The following is a 25,898-nucleotide window of genomic DNA, read 5'->3' on the forward strand; positions in this document are numbered from 1 at the left end:
CAAGATATAAATGCCTTCATTTCAGTGCAAACAGAACTGCTGTATACACTCACCCTGCACAATCACCTTAAATCGTTTTTATTAGTAACATCATTATTGCCTTGAAAGATTGTATGTTTTCCTTTAACCTTCTGAAGATTACTTTGTTTCCTTATTTGTTTTTATTACATTTTTCTCTCCAGTCTTTTCTTTCTCTCAGTTTTTTCAATTTCATTTTGCTCTGTCTGAGGCAATCTGGAGGCTTTACAATCCAATTAGGAATCAGTTGAATTCTGGGATACAACAGGTATGGAAACTCAAGCTGATTCACTTCAAAACAAATGCAATCCGGTCTTCCTCCAACCATTGTAAAAACAGATCAAAATATCTGATTGTTCAAACAGTAATTAATTTGGACCTGGCAATGTTAAAACACACAGCTTCACTGCTGTTTCAAAGCTTTTGGGTCTTCCTGACTTGTCTAGGCTAGTATTGGGATCTACTCTTTTAAATGAAAAATAGTGATTTAGACAGACCCTGGTGGGGCAAGAAGTCAAGAAGTCACTGGAAGTGTATCAACGTTAATTTAAAATATTGTTACCAGGGTGGTGATGTACCCTAGCCCCTGTAGGGCCCACCAGTACCTAAAAGCCTCTGTTGCACTGGTGGAGTCTGCATGCTCCCTCTCCCAGAGTGTGAACATAACCATGGAGGAGGAACAGACAGTTGGAGGTTACAATCCTGTCCACAGCCCATTGCCAACAACTACTGATGGCCACTTTGGACAAGCCCAGGAGCAGGCATATGAGGAGATTTTCCATTCTTCCTAGACTAGGAGCATGGGGCAAGCAGAAATTTAAAAGCAGCTCTTTTAAGAAACTAAACTGAAAATATTCAACACAAATGTGAAACACAGGCTGCAAAACGTACACGTGGCCTGTCACCCGGTGAACATACTTAACCTTCTTTTGTATGGATTGCTGTGTATTATTAGTTTCTAGGCTTGCTTCTGAACTATAATATTTAAATTGTGATTAAGTGGTTGTACATGCTAAATATTCCTATTTAACGAGTGTTTTTCAATACTATTTCAATCACTCACCCTTATCATGTTGCCTTTACTATAAGTGACAAATACAAAAGAGCTGCTTTAAATGTATTACATATGCTCAATATTTTATGCAGTTAAAAGCCTACCAATTTTTAAAAAATATCCTGCTTACTTCAGGCAAACTCAGTCCTGTAAGCAATTTCAGTCAGCTTTTACACATTTACTACTTAGCTGATTAAAACTGCCAGAAATCTCCATGATTGAACTCTCTCCCATCGCTGTTAATGTGTGACTTGCTGCTGGAAACTGTCAAGTGAGTTGGAGCTAGTTTTCCAAACTTTCTTGATCTGTAACTTCTCGTTTCACTTTCACAGCTGTCATGATTTCATATACCGAGCATATTGGAGTGAATAAACCTCGAGGGTTAGTGCCAGAAATTCTGCTGCCTAATCCATGCACACCTCAATCACGTCTTCCAAATCTCCATTCCACATTGAGCTTCAAATGCTACATTCCATGTTCCAAATTGACAGTGTGAACAGCTGCTTAAAACTGCCAGAAGTCTCCATAAGCCATTTATACCATTAACAGGTACAGAAGATGGGCACAATTAGAGAATGGAGACTGCAGCAGCATGTTTTACCATCCACCAAGTATAACGAGCAATACATGTAAGCCTCAAAACACCCATTTGATATGGTTGAGATAGATTTAGACCCTGCAAATTTCCCCTTGTCAGTAAATGTTGTTCCCCTGATATTTGTGCTTTTTAACTGAAATCAATGACAAAGATTTTGAGTTGTTTTTCTGTCCATTATAGGTTTGCGATCAAATTGTTGGAAGATCTTGTCTTTTTTGTTGTGGAGGTTGCTGACAATGGTCAGAATGTTCTCGACATTGTCATGACAAAACCCAACAGGGAAAGACAAAAACTCATGCGAGAACAAAACATCCTGAAGCAGGTACTTAGTGATTATCATTAATAACATGTTTGGAATTTGTGTAGATGTAACAATACATTTGCTATGGACTACTAAACATTCGTGTGGCAGCTCCCATGGTAAACATGTCATGTAAAATCAGCACAATGGTTGCTGTTAGCCTGTGTTAGAGTTCCTGTATGATTATGAGATCTCTACAGTAATCTTATTATAAATGTAGGAGAAAAAGGATTTATGTATTTGTTAGACTTTGAAGTAATCCCCTTTCTCCCAATTTCTGACAACCGTTACATAACCATAACCCTTTCCTTTCCAGAGACATATATATCTCCAAATTTAGTAATTTCCCCTTCACTTCCTTAATAAGTCTTTGGATCTAATATTGTAAAATTACATGAGTTAATGCAGTAAGTTGCTGACCCATAAAGGGAAGCCTGATTTTTGACTAATGCACAAATAGCTGATGCCAGCATGAACACTCAGTTCTTCTGCATTATGAATAGTAAGCTGGCAAAGCTCCTGTCCTGATGGTTATCCAGTGACTGCTGTTGGGATTATGTACGTGCAGCCATTAGGCCCAATGCAGCTTGTCACTTATATTGCTTCTGCCACTGAGAATCCCTTGCAGTAAAAGATTAGAATAAGGAAGACACTCTGCTGTCGATGTGTTTATTATGTAGAAAATATGGCAAAATCATTGACATTTTTGCCTCCTGTGCACAGATATTTGGAATTTTGAAGGCCCCTTTTGTGGATAAAGGTGATGGACCTATGCTAAGGTTGGAGGAGCTTGCTGATCAGAAGAATGCACCATACCAGTACATGTTCCGACTCTGTTACAGATTACTTCGACATTCACAGGATGATTACAGGAAAAACCAGGTATGGGGCTCTGACTTGTGTGTTTAATGGCTTGAACCCAATTCTTAAACATGACCTCAAATAGACATTAATTTCTTTAATGAATCTACATGAGGCAGACTTGTAAAATAAGGTTTTTCAACTATCAGTGCTGAGATTGAAAGCAAACACCAAGTGCAGAATATAAGACAATTTCATTCGTGCAGCAGTGTGTGCACGATGGCTCAGTGATTAGCACTGCTGCCTCACCGTGTCAGGGACACTATTGATTACTTCTGTCAGTGCTTTTGGGAATTCTAACAGGAAATAATTGCAATTCACCACTGTCAATAGTGAGATATCCCTATAATCTTTATAGTTAAGAAAAGAGAAAAATGTGGGTACCACCACTCTAAAGTTCTGTTCATCATTGATTATAGGAAGACTGTATTCTATCTTTTTCTGTCTGCGTCCAGCTCCTGCTGTTGTATGATTGGCACTGTAGTGCATTAGTATAAATCAAAATACTGCTAAATTAACCAGTGACAATGTAAATGGATTCTTCATGGAAGGCATTGCAGTGTAACCTGTGACATTGTCTGGGACACACTAACCTCCCATGTTCTGTTTTGGTGCTTACATCATGCATAGCCAGGATCTGAAGCAATAATGCATAAAATCTGCCTCATAAGCAACACATGAAAAGAATATTTTGTGACGTGCATGTTTCTTTTGAAAAACTAATGGATTAATGGAAGGGGAAGGAAGTTCCTGCATTTGCACAAACCTGTACAGCATAAGGAAACTTCTTGGTTTCGAGGGCACTAAATCAGTGACTCATAAGCTCTTGCCTTGTAGGCTTTGTGAAGGAGAGGAACCTAGGCTGGAACAAATGGGGCTATAATACTAAAGGTACTTTTGTTTGACATCTCCCCTTTGTTACTCTATTAGGAACATATTGCAAAGCAATTTGGAGTGATGCAGTCTCAGATTGGCTATGACATTCTGGCTGAAGACACAATTACAGCATTACTCCACAACAACAGAAAACTGCTAGAAAAGCACATTACGAAAACAGAAGTTGAAACCTTCGTCAAACTAGTGAGGAAGAGCCGAGAACCAAGGTAGGGTGATCCACAGTTTTAGGGTTGCTGTAACTGCTCAGTGAACATTAATCACATGTATAACTGCAGCACAGCCACTGGGTGAATTCTGTTTCATCAAATATTCTGTGAGAGCCTCAGAAGCAGGTTCTCCCTGGGGGGATTCATCAAACCATCAGTGGGTTACGGATGTGGTGCTTTATTGTCAGGGGCACATTCTCTTAGATACTGAATTAAAATAAGGCCCAGTCTGTTTATCCAAGTGAACATGAAAGGTCCCACGACACAGTGAAAAGAAAATGGGAGAGTTCTTCATGTGCTTTGCTCAATGTTTGTGCCTCAACTAAAGTCACCAAAGTAAAATTAGTGATTCACTTTATTCCAATTTTTTTAGAATGTTATTGGCACAGAATGGTTACTATGTCTCCAAATAGCTATTTCAGCCCTTAAGCAAATAATTGTACTAAATGATTTGTGATATAAAACATGATGGGCTACAGTCTTAGTTTTGCTTTACAGACCTAAAACTGACACTGCTTATAGAAATAACCTCATTTCCATTGCTTTTTATTGACATCTACAAACATTCCAGGTAACCCATAGCATCTGCTTTAGGCCCAGATGCAACTTTGTAATTTAGCCCAATTAATCATGATGCAAGTTACTTCAGTATGACTAGAGAAAGTACCTGCAACTGTAAACAGCTGAATATGTTTTGACATATGTAATTGAGTCTTGCATGGTCTTGTAAATGGAACATGCAATTTGTGTTTTGGATTAGCTGCCATTAATTTTGAAAGGAAACAGAAGTGATAGGATTTTTTTAAAAAAAAGATGATGTAATCAAATTATTCTTAAAACAATTAAAATGAGTCTTCACTGTTCATGGTTGCAGAGTTGAAATTTGTGGCTGATTTGAACCAGTCAGGTGTAAGTGTGAAGTAGAAGTATGCATATTGATGGTCTAAGCAACATAGATATGAAGTGAATGGTGAAATGATGTGGACAAAATCATGGCTAAAATAGATAGCATCCAAAAATGGTCATACGGATTGCAATGTAAAATTAACCTATTCAATATAATGCGAGCATTCTGCATCTTTGTATTGCCTGTTGAACGTAATAATTACTGCAGCCAGTTCTAATGTTACTGCTCATTAGTTACAGTGACAATAGAGGCCTTAGATCATTACTTGCTAGCAGAACTCTGCCTTCTTAAATAGGAGGTGTGTTGTGGCTGTTAGCATCATTCCATATAATATTGTCTGTAAGAACAAAGATCTGAAGAGTTAAAGGGCCAATGAAATAAACTATATTTTTTGTCAAACACCTGTCACTAATTCTTTCTGGTTTCTCACAGATTTTTAGATTATTTATCAGATCTGTGTGTGTCAAATCACGTTGCCATTCCAGTCACCCAGGAACTTATTTGCAAATGTGTATTGGATCCTCAGAATGAAGATATCCTCATAAAAACTGAGTGAGTTACAGCTTCTTTTCTCAGCAGCATCATCAAAGATGTCCATACTCTTGTTTCTTTTTGGTTTATAAAGGAACAAAGATGATTCACATTTTGAATGAAACAAAGAGCTTTGTGTATAGAGCTTACATTCTTGAATGAAAAGAGCAAAAACATTCTGTAGAAAACAACTGATATAAATATCATCCTGTTTTCAGAGCATTCTTTATTACTGCAATTAATCAATATTGCTCCAGTTACTGTAGCTTGTACTTCTAATGAATATCTCATTCTGTTCACCAAGAGTGGATTTGTTGTTGCCAATTTATGAATACTTCAATCCTTTTGTCCTTTTTTTAAAACAGCAGCAAAATAGTCTGCAGTAGGTTAGAAATTTTGGTCTCCCTGCTATTGGAAGAATGCTTTGAAGCTTGAAAGGGTTCAGGAAAGGTTAACAAGGATGTTGCCAAGGTTGGAGGATTTGAGCGATACGGAGAGGCTGAACAGGCTGGGACTGTTTTCCCTGGAGCATCAGAGGCTGAGGGGTGACCTTGTAGAGGTTTATAAAATCCTGAGGGGCATGGATAGGGTAAATAGACAAAGTCTTTTCCCTGGGGTGGGGGAGTCCAGAACTAGAGGGTAATAGGTTTAGAGTGAGAGAGGAAAGATTTAAAAGAAATCTAAGGGGAAGCTTTTTCACGCAGAGAGTGGTGTGTGTATGGAATGAGCTGCCAGATGAAGTGGTGGATACTGGTACAAATAAAACATTTACAAGACACAGGAGTGGATATATGAATAGGAAAGGTTTAGAGGGCTATGAGCCAACTGCTGGCAAATGGGACTAGATTAATTTAGGATATCTGGTCGGCATGGACGAGTTGGACTGAAGGGCCTGTTTGTGTGGTGTAAACCTCTATGACTCCTGTGCCATTTGATCCATGATGAGATTTTCTCATGGGTTTTGTGCTCCAAAGCAGATTGAGTTGACTTTTATGTTCCATAATGCTCTGACACCTCTTGTCCGGGGATATTCTCCTCTCCAGATAATGAAACACGTGAAAGTAAATTGCAACAAATAATTCTGCAGGCTTTTTTTTTGTTGTTAAGACACATTATTAAAGATGTAGAAAGAGTTCTGCGCTGCCATTGACCTGACCTGTATAGTCTGGGAGGTGTTTGTGGTTGTGATTTGTTTTATTCCTAAATGTTTATGCATGGGCAGAGTGCCAGTTAAAACATGTTTTTTCTAAGATTTTCAAGTCTCTTCCATTCTTGCTTACAAATTGAAGAAGATCCAACAAAATTACCATCTTTAAGTTTAGATGTGGCAAGCAAAATCCCTTGAAATGAAGGGAAAATTTATTAGGAACGTAAGGCCAGCCTCTTGCACCCAATGAGCCATTCATAAGGTTGTAATTTTAACTCCAGTTATCGCCCTTTGTTCCATAACTCTTCATACACTTAGGGAACATTCCATTACAGCATTAAGATGTAAAGAAATATCCTAATTTCCACATTTATTTATTTCTCCCACCTTTTTATACTTATGCCAGCAGCTTGGAATGTTTTCAGAGCTTGAGGTTTTCTGTGCTGAGCCATTCAGCGGTCTGTAGTGTCCACGTGTTTCAGTAATTTACAGTTGTATGTTTTCTTCAATTCAGGTAACTATGAACACTTAACCACTTCCAAGGGGGAAACATGGGATATTGCCCAATTACATGTCAGATGCCAATGTGATGTGGAGAAAGGAAACAGCAACTTCAAACTCCTCTTCAGATTTCACCTTGGTTGACTATTCCCTTGCAGTTCAGTTCCCTCTTGGTTCAACTCCCATTTGTCCCAATGCAGCTAGTGCAGTCCTTGAGATGCTCCCACAATGCAGGAGTGTCGGCAGTAGTAGAACACACAATTCTTCTGGAACTGACAGAAGCAATCCATCTCCTCAAAGCTCCATGTCAGCAAGTCTAAATGTACCATTACTGGTTGACTTTGGTTGCATTCCCAAGGAAGCATGTACTTGTTTGCTCTGCTTGTTTGTCTCCCAGATTGCTACGTAGGTTCTGAGTATGTCAACAGATCCCCAGTTTGCTAGCTGAATCAAATGGCACTCTCGTCACTCCAGAGGAAGGTGCATTTCAAGATGGTGTCAGTGAGCAGAATCATCCCAGGCTCTGAATGTTGAGAAATTTGGAAAATTGTGTGAGATGTTGAGCAAGGCTTTTCTCAACATCAAGACTGACAAGCTGCATTTTCCCAGAGAGAAAATTCTTGTTGTGAGCAGTGAGGAGCCTGTAATTGGGGATTATCACTCATCCTTTCCTTCATTACTACATATCTGATATCAGACTTCTATTCTCCTCACCTACCGAATAGTAACAGTAAGAAGTCCTGACATGAAAAGTCAGAGCGGATATATGGTGACTGTAGCTCGCTGCTATGGTATTTGGGCCAGTCATTGAGCTGCTTGATCATCTTGAGCTGGAGAGCTCCAGCCAAGGGCAGATTTGACAGTCACATGCCTCTCCTTATCTGCTTATGGGGTCCAGTCCTCAAAATGGGATTGATTCTTCCACCCATTCTGTCTGGTGGCTGCTAACTGCACTTGCTGTCTAGCTGTATTATGGTTAAATGTACTAAAATGTAACTTTGGTTTACAGCAACATGAGGGCTAAGGTCAAAGGTATGGTCTCACAATCCCAGCTAACAACGATACTGGACAAGCCAGATCTCTGAATTAAACTTGGTTTGTTAGACCATAAGTTTTGTTCCTTTTGCAGTTTGGGTATGATGATAGTCAGTCACTGAACCTAGTCACAAGATGATGCCAACGTACTTTGAACAAATTTGAAATAGTTCTAAAAGTATGGATCACCATAGTGAAAAATAGTCAATCTGAAGTCTGAAGAACAGTTGTGAAAGGTATGGAGGGATAATTTGGCAAGGTTTGACTAGTACAGTCTTATAACTGTAAGCAAGGTGGGAGAATTTAACACAGAGTGCTTTATGTAGTTCCATGCTACTGCCAACACAGTTATACGAGATTTTGACATCTTGTCTCATGCTTGTTTTTGTTATTCAAATTAAATAGTTTGATTATGTTCTAGATTCAACATCACGTAGACCTACCCTGTTTTGTGAAGGAAAATGGATGGAAATCCTTCAAAAAGCAGCAGTATCATTTCTCTCACGTTTGTCTGCTAAAAAGAACTCACTTCAATTTATCCGACACAATGCATAATATCCAGACACTGCCTAAGCAACATAATGTTCATTCGAAGGCAGATATAAAAATTGTTCAGAAATCCTGAACAAACCATGAACAAAGTTTATCTCCTTATTCATTGTCAGCATAATTGGCTAAGCTTGTGAATTTTTGGCATGTTTCATTGTGGGATGTTGCTGACAACTAGCAGGATGTGAGGCATCTCAAACTCTGCTTTCAAGTCCCTGCCATAGATCATTTTTTGAGACTAATAATGAGGTGCAGATCAGAACATTATAACTGGGATGTCACCTTGTTGGTGATCCAATGCTATCCTCAGTTTGAAGGAGAGCTGTCACTGACTACCAACTGTAACTGAGCTTGCTATTTAGTTAAAACCTGCTTTCACAGAGTTTCTTGTATGTTACAACTGAAAGACCACATACTGAAATATAAACAGAATAAATGTTGAGGTAAAACATCAAACTGAGGAATCATAATATATTCAGGTGGATATGTCTGCATTAAAAGAAAACAGTAAATTCTGTCAGTGCCCTAATATTCCTGTTTCAAGCAACATTGTCACAAAGGATTATCTGGCCATTTTTTTGTTAACTGTTTGTGGGGACTTGCTGTGTGGAAATATAACTATATGTTCCCATACAATATGAACTATCATTCATTAGAAAGCATTTTGAACTTGTTGAGGGTCAAGATGCAATACACATGCAAGTAGAAGTATGAATGTTTTAACTTTGCAATGCAGTGTAAAGCACAGAGAAGCTGAATACTTTGTTACATATTTTGCTTATAGGTTGAGGCCAGTGAAGGAAATGTCTCAGTCTCCAGAGTATATGAGTATGGAATACTTTGAAGACGAAGTTTGGTTGATCTGGACAGACAAAATGAACGAAGTTCAGGAGAAAAGTATCAGACAGTTAGCGCAAGAGGCCAGAGCTGGTAATACACATGATGAAAATGTCCTAACTTATTACAGGTAATTTGCATTGGTTTTTGCAAATGTACACCTTTGCATTGAGGAGCAGTAGTGTATGTAATTGTTAATGAAGTGTGTTTTAAACCCATATGTAATGATTAGATTTTATCAGGGTCATTTGGTAATTATTTTGTGGCAAATGTAAAAGTTGCTTTTTTATGTCTAAAGAATTTATTTAATCCTAGAGTGGACCTTTCTGTTAGCGCTCGCCCTTCTGAAGAGGCACGGATGCCTGGCTAACAAGAACAGGCATCTTGAAGAAAACTGCATTTTAAGAAGTGAACTACTGAATTTTTTAATATTGCTTTATTGACATCTTCATTTTCATACCTGTTGTTGTTGCTCATACTAGACTTCTTTTGTATTGTGACTGTTATTTTCAGCCCCATTTGTTTATGTTCCCTGAAGGGAATAGCTTTTAAGTGTTGACCACATTTTGTGTAGATATATATAAACCAAATCTCTGTAAAGTATTAATTTTTTGAACCATTTAGCAGCTTTTGGGATCACTTTATCTGTTCCCAGCCTCCAACTTGCCACATCTATAAATATAACAATTTGCTGCAATCTTCTTGAATATAGGACAAAAGGGTTGCTGGTCTATTACCGTAGATGTCACTTTACTGCATTCACTCATCAACTGTAAGAGATGTACAACATAGAAAGAACCCATTGTTGTGTTGTTTGTACAAACAAAACTAATTTTTATATCTTGGTCCTTTCCCATAAATTTAGCTTTTCTGTTTCAAATATTTGTTCCATTTCCCTGAGAAGATGCAACAGTTTTTTGCCTCATTCAGTCTCTGTGACAAAGCTTTCCATGCTACAATAACCCTGTGTATGAATAACAAACACTGAAAAAGGTATTCCCTGTTAATTTCTGAACAACATTCAAGAGGTTTAACACCATCCAGATCAAAGCAGTACATTGGATTGATGCCTCATCCATCTTTACAGATTACAGTACGAATGTGTTTAATAACTTAACTCTTAATAACTCACTAGCTGTTGATAACATACAAGCTTTGAACAACTTATTTATTTTTGATACTTATCCCCTGTTCACCAACCCTCCAGCCCACTGCTTCTTTCCTCAATACTTCCAGACAGTCCATCTCTCCTACTTGCTGCCCCTCCCATTTGCTGTTTCCCTTCCCTGACCATCATCATTCTGAGGAGAAAGTGAGGACAGCTAATGCTGGAGATCAGAGCTGAAAATGTGTTGCTGGAAAAGTGCAGCAGGTCAGGCAGCATCCAAGGAGCAGGAGAATCGACGTTTCGGGCATGAGCCTGAAGAAGGGCTTATGCCTGAAACGTCGATTCTCCTGTTCCTTGGATGCTGCCTGACCTGCTGCGCTTTTCCAGCAACACATTTTCAGCATCATCTTGCTGAACCTTCCACTGACCAACCTTCTTATCACTGCCTGTCTCCTACTTGTTGCTCCTCCCACTTGCTGCCATTCTCTCCTTCACCACCTCTCATACATACAGCCTCTCTTGCTGATAAACTAAAGCCAATGACAATTGAGCAGTACTGAGTAGACAACAAACACAGAATAGGTATTTACCATTAATTTCTTAACACAACCTAAAATTCAAAGTTTCTGAGAAGATTTGTAGCTCGGGTGCTCGTTGTTGTGGTTCTGTTCGCCGAGCTGGGAGTTTTTGTTGCAAACGTTTCATCCCCTTTCTAGGTGACATCTTCAGTGCTTGGGAGCCTCCTGTGAGGCGCTTCTGTGCTGGTTCCTCCGGCATTTATATTGGTTTGAATCTGCCGCTTCCGGTTGTCAGTTGCTGTCCGCTGCAGTGGCCGGTATATAGGGTCTAGGTCGATGTATCTGTTGATAGAATTTGTGGATGAGTGCCATGCCTCTAGGAATTCCCTGGCTGTTCTCTGTTTGGCCTGCCCTATAATAGTGGTGTTGTCCCAATCGAATTCGTGTTGTTTGTCATCTGAGTGTATGGCTACTAGGGATAGCTGGTGGTGTCGTTTCGTAGCTAGTTGGTGTTCATGGATGCGGGTTGTTAGCTGTCTTCCTGTTTGTCCTATGTAGTGTTTTGTGCAGTCCTTGCATGGGATTTTGTACACTACGTTGGTTTTGCTCATGCTGGGTATCGGGTCCTTTGTCCTGGTGAGTTGTTGTCTGAGAGTGGCTGTTGGTTTGTGTGCTGTTATGAGTCCTAGTGGTCGCAGCAGTCTGGCTGTCAGTTCAGAAATGCTCCTGATGTATGGGAGTGTGGCCAGTCCTTTGGGTTGTGGCATGTCCTCATTTCGTTGTCTTTCCTTAAGGCATCTGTTGATGAAATTGCGCGGGTATCCGTTTTTGTTGAATACCTTGTATAGGTGTTCTTCTTCCTCTTTTTGTAGTTCAGGTGTGCTGCAGTGTATTGTGGCCCTTTTGAATAATGTCCTGACACAACTTCGTTTGTGTGTGTTGGGGTTGTTGCTTTCATAGTTCAGGACTTGGTCTGTGTGTGTGGCTTTTCTGTATACCTTTGTGTTGAATTCGAAATGAGGACATGCCACAACCCAAAGGACAGGCCACACTCACATACATCAGGAGCATTTCCGAACTGACAGCCAGACTGCTGCGACCACTAGGACTAATAACAGCACACAAACCAACAGCCACTCTCAGACAACAACTCACCAGGACAAAGGACCCGATACCCAGCATGAGCAAAACCAACGTAGTGTACAAAATCCCATGCAAGGACTGCACAAAACACTACATAGGACAAACAGGAAGACAGCTAACAACCCGCATCCATGAACACCAACTAGCCACGAAACGACACCACCAGCTATCCCTAGTAGCCATACACTCAGATGACAAACAACACGAATTCGATTGGGACAACACCACTATTATAGGGCAGGCTAAACAGAGAACAGCCAGGGAATTCCTAGAGGCATGGCACTCATCCACAAATTCTATCAACAGACACATTGACCTAGACCCTATATACCGGCCACTGCAGCGGACAGCAACTGACAACCGGAAGCGGCAGAGACAAGCCACTATAAATGCCGAAGGAAACATGACAGAAGCGCTTCACAGGAGGCTCCCAAGCACTGAAGATGTCACCTAGAAAGGGGACGAAACGTTTGCAACAAAAACTCCCAGCTCGGCGAACAGAACCACAAACACAACCTAAAATCCCAGACCACATTTGGACATCACATCACATTCTCTTGAGTTTGAATATAAAATCCCTGAGCTTCTGTTGACTTCAATTTGAAACCTTCTCCTCATCTCTTCAGGGTGAATCCTTCAATATCTGTTTAGACAATGTTCCTTTACTCAATTATCTGCGCGTAGTTGAAGAGACTACTGATAGTAAGCCAGCTTTGTCAGCTCCTTAGTCTTTTAATCTCCACAATTCTCATTTCTTGAATTGTAATTCCTCACTAACACTCTGGTAATTAACCCAAAAGCAATCCGGCTGGAATGGCAGCACCTGTAATGGATTGTATTCACATCTGTCTGTCTGAGGGTCGTATGGTACAGTATAGCACTCCTACCTCTTAACCAGGACAGACAGCTTCAAGTCTTGCTTGCTTCAGAGGTATGTCATAACATTTCTGAACAGGTTAATTAGAAATTATCTGTCTGACCGACTCTGAGAGTCTATATGTAGCAGGACCAGCTTCTTTGTCTTGAATTGTTAAAAACCTGCACTTTACTTTCAGTAAGTTTCACTTTGATTTCCTGCCTTAATAACAAACAGAACACAGCATGTTGGCTTCGGAAAGACTTTGCATGAGGTCACATTGTCTTGTCTCTGGGCAGATTTTTTAAGTGGTCACATACCTTCTCCAAACTACTACATTTTACATTAAATGGGGTAATTTAAAGTACAAATGACTTATTAAGTCCAGAATTCAAAACAGATCTTTATCCCTAATATTACCCAGTCACCTGTTCTCTGATCTTTTGTTTCTATTTTCATCTTGTACACATTGATCCACTCAGCAAATTAGATATTTAGACAACATTGATTGGTTCTACTATGGATTCTTTATACAAGCTGAGGCCAACTTCTACTTACTATACAGCAATGTTTATTAACAGATGATACGTGAGGGTAAGGTTACAGTGCTATATGCTCCATGCAGGATGTGTTCTAAACTTTTAGCAGCGTACTAGCATGTGACTACTAAGGTCACAGTTACATCACAGCTTCCCTAAGAGGGCATCTAATGCACTTGTATATAAAATAAAAGTTCTGTTTGGACAGTCTCAGTTAAATTTTGAGTGGATATGACCCACAGTACAAGGCAACCTCAAATTCCACAACTGTTGACAGTATAACAGAGACTGGTATCGAAAATGCTCCTCTAAAGTTCAATTTGAAAGGGATTGCTGGGACAAATGAATGTTCCTAATATTTCCTCATGTTTTATGTTTTAGGTATCAGCTGAAGCTCTTTGCAAGGATTTGTCTAGATCGTCAATATTTGGCAATTGATGAAATTTCCAAGCAGCTGAGTGTGGAGTTGATATTTCTCTGCATGGCAGATGAAACGTTACCATTTGATATACGGGCCTCATTCTGCAATCTGATGTTGCATGTCCACGTAGACCGAGACCCCCAGGAACTGGTAACGCCAGTGAAATTTGCTCGACTGTGGACTGAAATACCTACAACAATTAGTATCAGAGAGTAAGCCCACTTTTGTATGCCTGAATGTGTTTACTTGAAGTTGTCAAATTTTGGGTTGAACACTCTAGGAGTAGGAATTGAGAATCTGGGGAGGGTTATAAATTATAGAGCAGCATGGGTTATTATAATCTGGATCTCCTTCGAGTGATGATCGCAAAGTGTATGTTGTTATTAAGCAACACCCTTCTACTGAAACCATTAACTCTGTAAATTGCTGAAAGTGTGAGCCGATAATGCAAGGGCAGATGAGCATCTGGTAGCTTAATGAATGGTGGAACCAATTGTGTTTTCCTTAGCTCAAAGGTTCAAAGGATTGTGATAAGAACAGGAATGAGTCAGAAGGAAATGAAGTGAACTAATTTCAAAGCAGTTATGGATAACAGGTTGGCCTGAGAAAAAGAAAGAAAAGAGGGCCAAAGCTAAAATTTAAAAAAGGTCACTTCATATAATAGCTGTCACCATTTGAGGCAGTCAGATTTCATACTTTCAACTGTTCCATCTTTAATAGATCAGATAGCTTATTGGCATTGCATTAACAATTATCACATCATTGAAAGGATGCCAGTACTACCAGTTACCAAATTGCACGTATTGCATTTAATGTCAAATTTATGTGCAAATCCAGAAATTCTTATTCTTGAACAGGGTAAGGGCTGCTTGCAGAAAGCAAATAGCTGCGCGTTAAGTTCCAAAGTTTGCGACTTAGGCTATGGTGAATCTGCTGGTCCAAGAGAGGGTGGGGTCAGGTAGGAAATGGAAGGTCATTTAACTAGAAGGGGATGGGGCCTTTAATCTCTGCCTGAATTAAGTTCTGGGTGGAAGGGTCCTGATGAAGGGCTCTGGCCCAAAACGTCGAATTTCCTGTTCCTTGGATGCTGCCTGACCTGCTGCGCTTTAACCAGCAACACATTTTCGGCTCTGATCTCCAGCATCTGCAGACCTCACTTTTTACTGGAAGGGTCCATGGCCAATTGAGGCTCTGAAGTGGCCAATTAATGTGCACTCAAAGGCTTCAACCTGTCTCTGGTGGAAATAACCCAGCAGCAAGCGTGCTTTCTAGAAAGTGGAAGATTGTGATTGCTTATTGTTTTGGAGGTTTAGGACATGATCAAAGACTCTTGGTGCTTGATGATGGACATATTTAAAGGGTAGTGAACCCCCCCCCCCCCCCATCCCCATGACTTTGCTTCTTATACGCCCTGGTGCACCACCTCTCCCTGCTGACCCCAATCCCTGGAAACCACCCCACAGAAATTTCCTTTATCCTTGATCTCCTGGTTTGTGTTCCTGACATCAGCTATGGTCTTTAATGTACAGTAACCAAGAAAAGAAGCTGTCAGCCTCTTACCAGCTGGAAGCTCCTGCTGGGAAGGAGCTCTACCCCACTGATCTGATTCTGTATGAAGGCCAGCCTCTGTCCTCATAAGTGTTTGAAGGACAGGAGATATTTTGAGTTAATTTGGTTTGATTTATTGTTATCACATGTACTGAGACATGTACTGAGTGTTGTTCTGCATGCTCTACAGGCAAATCACACAATACCAAGGTAGCAGAAAGAGTACAGAATACAGAATTATAGCCATAGTAGTCAGGCTAAAGGTTTTGATTTTCAGACAGTGTGCAAGACTCGGAGGATATTGTTCCCAGTCTCTAATCCCTTGAATTGATGATCAATTTGTCTGTTAAAGTCACTGTGCTGATTTAATATGTTGTAACTTTGTCAATAATGCTGTAATTGTTTTACTTTTTTAAAATGGTAACATCATATTTTCTGTCCTAATCTTAAAAAACACCTTACTCTGGTTAACAAAAAGTGAAACCCAGCAACCATGTTGATGAGGATTAGTGCTGGTGAGAGAAAGTTTGACAACAATTAAATTTTTATTTGCAGTTATGATTCCAATTTGAATGACTCACGGGATGACAAGAAAAACAAATTTGCTAATACAATGGAGTTCATGGAAGATTATCTCAATAATGTCGTCAATGATACTCTTCCGTTTTCTAACGAGGAAAAGAATAAGCTCACATACGAGGTAATTATTTTTTATTTGTTTATTTCCTTGCAATTATTTAAAGTTCTATTAGTCTGAACAATTTTGCCAATCTCATCTACACAGAGAGATATTTTATTAAACTTAGAATCTAAAGGACCAAATATTATTGACAAGAAAGGTTGCTATTTTTCACTGATTTTCTTCAACCGATAATATTGGAGTGTGATTGCAAGATCTAAAATCTATGTTCTTCAAACTAACCCTCACTGGTTCAACTGCTATTTTGATGCATTGAAGCTCTTGGGCTTGGTTAGAAAGAATAGGCAAAAGCTAGTTGCACCCCTTCCTCTATCTGCTCTAGACTTCTCTCCTTGAAACTTGTCATTCTGTTCTGCCTTTCACTACCGTCTATAAACTCTTCAAAAAACTTTTTTTTTCACCAATCCTTGCAGTCATCTCCTTAGACTCTAATCTGGCTTGTAGTTTTGAGTTTATATCCAATGACACTTTATCGGTATATGTCATTGAAGTAAAGATGCTACATAGTAAACTGATGTCTGGAACTGTACACCTAATGTGTGTCCTTGTTTTAGCTTTGGTACAAATTATAAACCTTGGAAAACATATGATTGCTGTAGTAAATGATTAATTGAAGAGCCAAGTTTATTTTTCTGGCATTTCTGGCTCCTGTAAATGGTGCATGTATCCATATGTGTTTCTTTTGTAGTATATTTGGGGCAGTGGTGTATTAAAATATAGATCTGGTAAGAATTTAACAAAACGGTATTTTTACAAGAGGATGTTGTGTGCATTGGGAGTAGCTGAACAACTCAGGTTGTAAAGGCAATAACTTTATAGGATGTGTCACAACCAATTTTATGGAGCAGTATGTTTTTGAACTGACAAGGGAATAGACAAACTGGACTTGATGATGAACAATAAGCTAAAACTAGATGACAATTTGACAGTAAAGGGAATATCCTGCCAATATTGCTTATAATGTGTTTTAAATGATATTAGTTTTGAGAGAGAAAGGAGAGTCATTAGAATGGTGTTTAAAATTTAAGGACTGCAAAATTAGAAGGATTTAGTAGGCTGGACAATACTTTTGGAAAAGCTTACAAATAAACAAGGGTAAATGTTAAAAAGAAGTATTCCATGCAATGTACTGATCTCTAAAAGGTAAAGGTTGTATTTTTATGATTCATTAGCCATGATCAACAACACTATTTACATCCAGTGGACTGCAGTAGTTTAGGAAGGCAAACCCAAAGGGGGTACATTCCAACCATCTTCCTATGTGCCAGGTATAATTCCAAGCCACAGAACGTTTTCTCCCTAATTCCAATGAACTTCAGTTTTGCTAAGGCTCCTTGGACAAATACTCTGGCAGAACCCAAATGGAGAGTCAGTGAGTCAATTATTATTGAACAATTGCCACTTGAGCTGATCCACACAATTAGCAGGATAATATTCTGAGGACTTGAGTTGATTGGTCATAGTAACTGGTGTTATTTGCATTTGATTAATTAATAAATATAAAATTTTAAAGAAGTTAGTCTAAGGAAAGATGAGCGTAGAACTATCATTGATTGCCATTAAAGCCATCTGGTTCACTAATATGCTTTAAGGAAACAAATCTGCTCTCTTTATGTTGCTCAGTTGTGTCAAACCATGAGAAAAAAATTGAATAAGAGAAAAAAACAGACTACTGACACTGGCCTGGGTACTGGAAACAACAAAGGAACATCCTGCCTGGTCTGCTTTGCAAAATTCTGAACTGTAACATCTGATGACTTGTGCCAAGATTGTGAGAGCTGTTCCACAGACTATTCAAACAATAACCTGAAGAAGTCATACTCACCCAGTCATTGGATCACAGAATGCCAACTGTGTGGGGACTTCAATGTCCACTACCATAAGTGACTTGGTAGTACTACTCCTGACCAAGCCAGACGATCTCTGAAGAATATTTCAGCTATACTGGACCTATGATGGATGATAAATGCATTAATGCCAATGAAAACCTATTTTATTCCATCCTCTCAAATTTACCTGATGCTGATGCATCTGTCCATGACACTACTTTATTGAGATGAGGTCCTGTCTTTTCACTCGGGGTGCATTTACTCATCTTGTGCGGTAGTGTCAGTTTGCTAAATGGAATGAATTCATAACAGGTCTAATGACTTGAAACTGGACATTCCTAAGATGCTGAGTGCTCATTGTCATCAGCAGCAGAATAGTATTCAATTACAGTCTGTAATCCCAACAGATTCCCTGAACTACCATTGCCATAAAATCAGAGCAACTACTCTAGTTCAATGAGGGTTGTAGGAGATCATGTCAGTAGTTGTGCCAAGCATATTTGAAATGTAGATGCCTACTTGGGAAAGTTATAACACTGGATTACATGCTTATTAAACCCGCAATCTGTAGACCAGATTAGAGCTGTGTGCTCCTTAAACATCACATCATAATGGTTGTGAACAACACACTAGAGGAGGAAAATCCAAAAATGTCCCTAAACTTATTGATGGGTGAGTTCCGAACATCAGTGCAAAAACAAGGCTGCAGCATTTGCAACATTTTTCAGCCAGAATTGCTAAGTGAATAATCCACCCTGGCCTCCTTCAGACACCACACCCATCATAGATGCCAAACTTCAGCTGGTTTGATTTGATATCAAGAAACAGCTGAACCCAGCAAATGTTGTGGACCGCAAACAACATTCTGGCAATATTTCTGAGGACTTGTGCTCTAATTCTATCCATACCCTTAACCAAACTGTTCCAGTACACTTCTGACAATGTGGAAAATTACCCAGTTATATCCTGTCCACAAAATGCAGAAGAACTCCAACCTAGTCAATTATTCTTAATGAAGGAAAATTGATGAAAGGTGTGGTCGACAGTGCTATCAGGCACGTCTCACTCAGCGACTGATGTTCCATCTCAGTTTTGCCAGAGCCACTTGGATTCAGACTCCAATAAACCTTCAGTGAGGTGTGTGTGACTGCCCTGACACCAAGGCAACATTTAACTGAGTGTAGGTGAAGAAGCCTGAGCAAAATCAGTCAGTGTGAGTGTGTGAGAATGATCTGCTGGCTGGTGTCATTGGAGGTGGATTGTTCATTCAGGGTGAAAAAAGACAGAAACAAAAGCAGAAATTGCTGTAAAAACTCAGCAAATCTGGCAGCATTTGTGGAGAAAAAGCAGAAATAACGTTTTGGTTTAGTGACCCTTCTTCAGAGTTGATTTATGTTTTTGTATCTGAAATCCAGCATCTGTAGTTCTTTTGTTTTTTTTTTAAAAGAGAGAGAAATTTTAAAGAAAATTATCCTAAATTGAGATATTAGCAGAAGGACTAGAGAATGTAAGTACAAAATCTGAGCAGAGTATTGCTAGGACAGTGACCCATGGATTTTTCAAAACAAAGTAAATTCCTTGCAATATTGGAAGTGGCATTTTGTTCACTTTTATCTCAATAGGAAAGGTCTGACACATCTTGTTAATTACGGATTGGCAGAGGCGAGACAAGAGAGACCCATGAGAGGTACTATTGTTGTAATGCCTCACGTGTACAATCATCCCTCAAACTGGAAAACAGAGGATGTACAGTCCTGGACTGCACACAAAATGAACAATTGGCAATGGTAGTGGTGAGGATAAATGGATCACCCGAAGCTCAATGGAGAAAGGGAAGTTGTAGGCGATAACAGTAGGGGTGTGTTGTGAGTGAAATTAAGGAAAATACACACAGTATGGTGAGGTATGAGGAACAGTTAAGAGATAGATTGCAGAGAGTAGACTTCCAGACTATTAGAAGTTAGTAGCTCAACCAGTGACTGGAAAATGTAGAGACCATCAAAATACAGCAATTACATTTATGGAACGGTGTTTTAATTATAAGGAAGCACAGTTTTGAAATAAAGAGAAGCTGGTGCAAATTTCAAAGACATGGCATTGGATATTCCCAGAATAATAGGTTGAGGTACCTGGTGAAGAGAGTGGTAAGAGGGCCCAAAGAGAGGGAAATTAAATGCAATACACTAAATGCGTTTTCTCAGCAAAATTTTCAAGGAGAGAAGGTCCAACACCTTAAAACAAATGCTCTGAAAATATTAACAGAAACATAGCAATTACAGCTGTGAGGGTGAGCTGAACAGCCAGTGGTCTATTATAGACAGAGAATTGAAAATAATCATCACCTTTTAAACAAATAAAACCACGTTTGGAATTAAACATCCTTACCACATAAAGGATCACAAGACCAACTGTACTCCAGAAGGTGACCTTAGTTTGGTAAAATGTGGCAATTAATAAGGGTAGGCGATGGCCCAGCGGTATTATCACTAGGCTGTGACTCCAGAAATATGTCTAATATTCTGGCTTCATGGTAGATGGTGGAGTTTGAAATCAATTTTTTTTAAATATCTAGAATCTACTGATGACCAAGAAACCTTTGTCCATTGTCAAAAAAATCTATCTGGCTCGCTAATGTCCTTCAGAGAAGACAATCTACCACCCTCTCCTAGTCTGGCCTACTTATGACTCTAGATGGACAGCAATCTGGTTGACAATCAAATGCCTCTGAAATGGCCTCGCAAGTCGCTTAGCTAAAGGGTAGCTGCGATGCTCACATCCTACAAGTGAATTTTAAAAAAAGACTGAATGGTTCACACAGGTCTGAATGAATTTGTAACAGTTGAGCTATGATGACCTTCATTCTGGAAATGTTTATTATATCACCTTACTGATGTGCAATTTATCACAAGAACAATAACAGGACCAAGTTTCACAAAACAAAATTGTTTAAGCGAGTTTCCCAGATATTGAATTTGATACACAATAAATGAATTCACAGAGGGGAGACAATGGCATAATGGTAATATCACTGCACAAGTAAAGTCAAAGAGATGTGCAGCATGGAAACAGACCCTTCGGTCCAACCCTTCCATGCCTACCAGATATCCCAACCCAATCTAGTCCCACCTGCCAGCACCCAGCCCATATGCCTCCAAACCCTTCCTATTCATATACCCATCCACGAAGAAAAGCTTTCACATTCCTTTTCCAACACACATTCTCAATACTAAATCTAAAATAAGAATAGGAAAGTTAGTTTTTCTAACATTCTAATGGCATTGTATTGGAAGGTTTCTATGATTTGCAGACCAATGCTTGCTTACATTGAGCTTGAAATTCATTAAGGGTTATCCACTTTCATTTAATTATCTTCAAGAATCATTTATAATACTTGTTACACAGATTAGAAAATATTCTTAGTTACTCAGCAGGGCAAGGATTCAAGTTTGCCCTCGGTGTGGGAATATTATAGTGTGTTGTTGATTATAAAATTACTGATCCTCATTTTTTTTTTGCATCTTACTCTAGGTGGTCAGCTTAGCCAGACATCTGATCTATTTTGGTTTCTACAGCTTCAGTGAGCTCCTACGATTAACCAGGACACTACTTGGTATCATTGATTGTAATCAAGATGTCAACATTATAGATGCCATGGATCATGATGAGGGGACTGGTGAGTATTTTATTGCAAGAGTTTCTCAGGTTCTTAGTTGGTCAGTTTGGGACCGGTGTTTGATGAGATTTCATTTACCACTGGGTAGGAAGGGCAAGCCTACCACCTGCTCAGTGAAAGCAAACTGAATTATTTTCATGGGCCTCAGTGTTAAAGTAATGAATGTTCATGCACTCAAAACAAGTCACAAATCAGCTTGAATTGGGATTGGTAGAGGAGTTCAGGGAATAACTTGTCTCCTCCATAAAGGCTAGCCCATTTGTTAAAATGGGGAAGTGAAAATGTAATGTAGAGCTGCCACAACCCCAGTGGACCATATGGCTGCTCTCTCATTAGAGAGAGGTGTGAGTAGTGATGATTTTAACCTGGGGGCCACCACACGTCAAGTGAGGGACAAAGTTGAGAACGTAGGAACTTCATGGTAATCTCAAACAGGGTAGGAATTGAACTTATGCTGTTGACATTACTCTGCATCACAAACCAGCTAACTATTCCCAAGGGAGACAACAAAGAGTTAGACATTGGTTGTATTGATTATTGTGGAGACAGAAGAAGTATTAACATTTCTTCTGTCACACATTGCTAAAATGCATTCCTACCTAGCTTTGTGAGCAACTTTCACCAATGCCTTTAAAGGACTGCTGACTTGGGCCACTTGGTATTCTGTGTGTCCGGACACAGTGTAGGTTTTGCCCTCCAAACATGAAAATAGTCATGGGGCCCTGTTGTATTCCATCCTGATTTACAATATATTGTATCATGAAGCTGCCAGTTGTTTGTGGAGAGAGATTTGGCTGCCCAGCTGAAGGCCCTAACCACATGTTGGCAGTTGGAACAATGGTAGATATTGGGTGCAGGTAAGGTGCTGAGCTGTCCAATTTTTGCATTTCCAGTTACCTGAAAAATGTGATATAAAGGAATAGTACTAAAATGTGCACAAAATTTATAAAATCTCAGAAATATAACATATAACTTCACCAGTGTTAATGTATTTTAGTTTGAAATATCCATACAGACACTTTGGAAAAATCAAATTACAAAAATGCATAGAACATAGAAAGGTACAGCACAGAACAGCCCTTTGGCCCACGCTGTTGTGCCGAGGTTTAATCCTACTGTAAAATATAGTAACTTAACTTACGCACCTACATAAATATAGATATTTATAAAGCACTTCATACCTCTGCAGGTTGCATAGCTTGAATGAACTGTCTTATTTATTATGTATTCTCTACTTAATCTAAACAAAATAATGACTGATTATAAACGATTATAAATTAGTAACTTTTGCATGAATTCTCATATCATACAAAAGATATAACTGTCTTTTCAACATCAACTCTTTACAAATATGAAAGGAGAATTCAAATTCTGTTGACGAGGAAGGAAGAATTGCATGAACACTCAGCTCTGACCCAGTTTAAGGTTGAAATTAATTGCTGCAGTCATTGTTAACATCACCAATGTGCAATTTTAAAACTTGTTCCCCACTGTTTTAAGCCATTTATGTTAAGCTGATCAGTGTCTTTAATAAAATAGCAAAGAAATGTCATAAAAATATTTTAAAGCTTTCGGTACTAATGCTGCACAATCTCATTTAAATCCATATATTTTAATTGGAAAGGCTTATCATTTAAAATAAATGTCTGCTATTCTCAGTTCCAGTGCAGGCTTCCCTCCTGTGTTATGATGGGTGATGCGAAAGTAGCTGCTCATTATGGCTTCAGTCATAATAACAAAGGCAAATGCTTCAGATAGTAAAATAAATTCTTATCATGCAATGACTGGGAGTCAAAATAATAGCAGAGAGAGGAACATCTCATGTTGATATTTCTTTTAGTGGTTGTTGAATCTACAATAGTTTTGAGCTGTTCAGAGTCCTTCACCTGCTTATTATTTGTTGCTGCTCACTGATAAGAAATAAATGACTTTCTAGCTTTTTCAAATTCCAATTTTTATTTTGAACATAAAATTATTTTTCTGGTGGTATAGGAGGAAACAAATGCCCAAAAAAAATAGATGTAAAAAAAAAACTGGTCCCTGTAGTAGTGGATCACATAGCTGTGTAACTTTGCTTTAATATATTCCCATGACATTGTGTGATTCTAGCTCTGCAAGTACCACCACTCATCAAAGTCCACCTCTTTCCTATGTTTTAGGGAGAAGTATGAAGAAATCAATCCATGGAGTTGGACAGATCGTGTCCACTATGGTTTTAAGCAGAAAACAGTCTTTGTTTAGCTCTGTTCCACGTTCCAATGTACACATTGAACCCCAGATAAAGCCGAAAGATATACCTGACAGTAAGAACATCACTGTTATGGATACAAAGCTAAAAATCCTGGAGATTTTGCAGGTATGAGAAACCATTGAATGTACAGTTCCCATGGCAGCCTGTTGTTTTTATTCTTGTTTCAAGGTTCTAATCCTAATGCATTTTTTTATCCAGTGAAGGTCAGAGTTAATCGATACATATGTGTTTTAAGTATGCTTAAGAGTCCTGCTGTGTGCACAGATTGATTTGAATTTTCCTAGCTTGAGCAATCTCTCATTAACATCTAAGTGACTCTTAAGTGCCACTGTATTGCCACTTTACATTAGAAGAATAGAGTGGCCTACAGTTCTCCTAACATTAGCTGTAACCATCATGACACAGAAGTTGAAATTGAAGGAATCTGAAAGTTTGACCTGCAGAAAAATATACGACTGAGAATTTGCTGTTTGATTGATACTGGAATCAGTCCATGTATTCACACTCAGGATTGGCAATCAATACATAAAAAAAAGAGGGAAAACAGAACCAAAAGGAGCTGTGTCCTGAAATAGAAGCAAATAGAAAATAGCATTTAAAAAAACAATAGAATTGTCTGTCGAGCCATTCCCTGAAATGTCCTAGTCTGCGTAAATAAATTATCTCCCTGATGTGAGGGGATATTTGAGAGAATCTGGGGGCTGTACAACAGTATTTGGAATGAGCAGAGGTCACATTTGTAAAGTCAGGAGGAGTGCTTTGATTTGAAAATGCGTGTTTGATGAGTTCTTCCTTTGGAATAAATTGGAATTTGATTAGTGGGTTGAAACATATCAAATATGTGAAAATCTCATTTGAACATTTTGAATATTTTTTATTATTTGAGTCCCAATAGAAAATGCCACATGCTGTTCTGATAATGTATTTGATCCCCCTCGGAGATATTCATCGAAGGAAGCAATTCAGTACATTCAAGGGATCAAACTGTTTATGTCAAATACTGCGTTATGTTGTGAGATAGCATGCTATCTAGACATTACAGTAACATCCAAATTATTTTTATGATTTACTCAACTACATTGAGCTAGTGCTGAAAGGGAATCTGAGGAAAATTTAGTCAGAGATTTGAGACTTCTCAAAAGAAACAGAATTTGTGAAAATGAGAAATTGCTTAACTACTTCGTCTTCCTGCATTTTTCTCCTCCATCTCACCACCCCCAGTCTTCAAATCCTGAAATTAATTGAAATTGTTTATTTTACAGTTCATCCTTAATGTCAGGCTAGACTTCAGGATTTCATACCTATTGTCAGTTTTCAAAAAGGAATTTGTTGACTGCAATCCTGTACCAGAGAGTACAACTGAAGGCACTATTGCAGCATTCATGGACTCAACAGGTAATAAGCAAAAACTTACTTCTCAGAAGCATATACTTCTTGTAGAAGCACTTTTTTTGTTCAACATGAATGTTTTATAGGTGTCGAGTAGTTTTTCGAAATTTTGTTGCCTGTAGAGAGGTTGTTGTGCCTATTGTGCACATTCAGTTTGATTTTAAAGGAAGCCTTCTTAAAAAAATTGTAGCAGGCATTTTATTAGCTTGTCAGGCAAGATTTCTATTGGTCACTTACAATCAATGACATGAGAAAGAACTTGAAAATTTCCTCCGAGTAGTGCAAATATCACCAGCAAGGTTGCCATTTGTTGCCCAGCCCCAATTGCACTGGAGAAGGTGGTGGTGATCTACTGTCTTGAACTGCTCCAATCCGTGTGAGACAGATGACAGATCAGACAATTCTAAGCAGTTATGATATTTACAAAGTTAATAACCATGCAGTCCAGGAGCAGCTACCCATTTGAGAAACGTCCATAAAC

General features: G+C 38.9%; 1 protein-coding gene across 2 annotated transcripts in view; it reads left to right on the top strand.

Moving 5' to 3' along the window:
- itpr3 (inositol 1,4,5-trisphosphate receptor, type 3) overlaps window positions 1-25,898 on the top strand; it is a 280,397-nt gene that overhangs the window by 138,669 nt on the left and 115,830 nt on the right. For both annotated transcript variants that reach the window (XM_060845471.1, XM_060845473.1), the window contains exons 14-23: window positions 1,851-1,992; window positions 2,695-2,853; window positions 3,763-3,935; window positions 5,275-5,394; window positions 9,390-9,572; window positions 13,988-14,239; window positions 16,131-16,275; window positions 21,633-21,777; window positions 23,937-24,133; window positions 25,291-25,423. In XM_060845471.1, coding sequence (XP_060701454.1) covers window positions 1,851-1,992; window positions 2,695-2,853; window positions 3,763-3,935; window positions 5,275-5,394; window positions 9,390-9,572; window positions 13,988-14,239; window positions 16,131-16,275; window positions 21,633-21,777; window positions 23,937-24,133; window positions 25,291-25,423 — 1,649 coding nt within the window. The remainder of the gene's footprint in view (window positions 1-1,850; window positions 1,993-2,694; window positions 2,854-3,762; window positions 3,936-5,274; window positions 5,395-9,389; window positions 9,573-13,987; window positions 14,240-16,130; window positions 16,276-21,632; window positions 21,778-23,936; window positions 24,134-25,290; window positions 25,424-25,898) is intronic.

The sequence above is a fragment of the Hemiscyllium ocellatum genome, chromosome 26 (genome assembly GCF_020745735.1).
Source record: "Hemiscyllium ocellatum isolate sHemOce1 chromosome 26, sHemOce1.pat.X.cur, whole genome shotgun sequence".
In the NCBI taxonomy this organism is placed as follows: Eukaryota; Metazoa; Chordata; class Chondrichthyes; order Orectolobiformes; family Hemiscylliidae; genus Hemiscyllium; species Hemiscyllium ocellatum.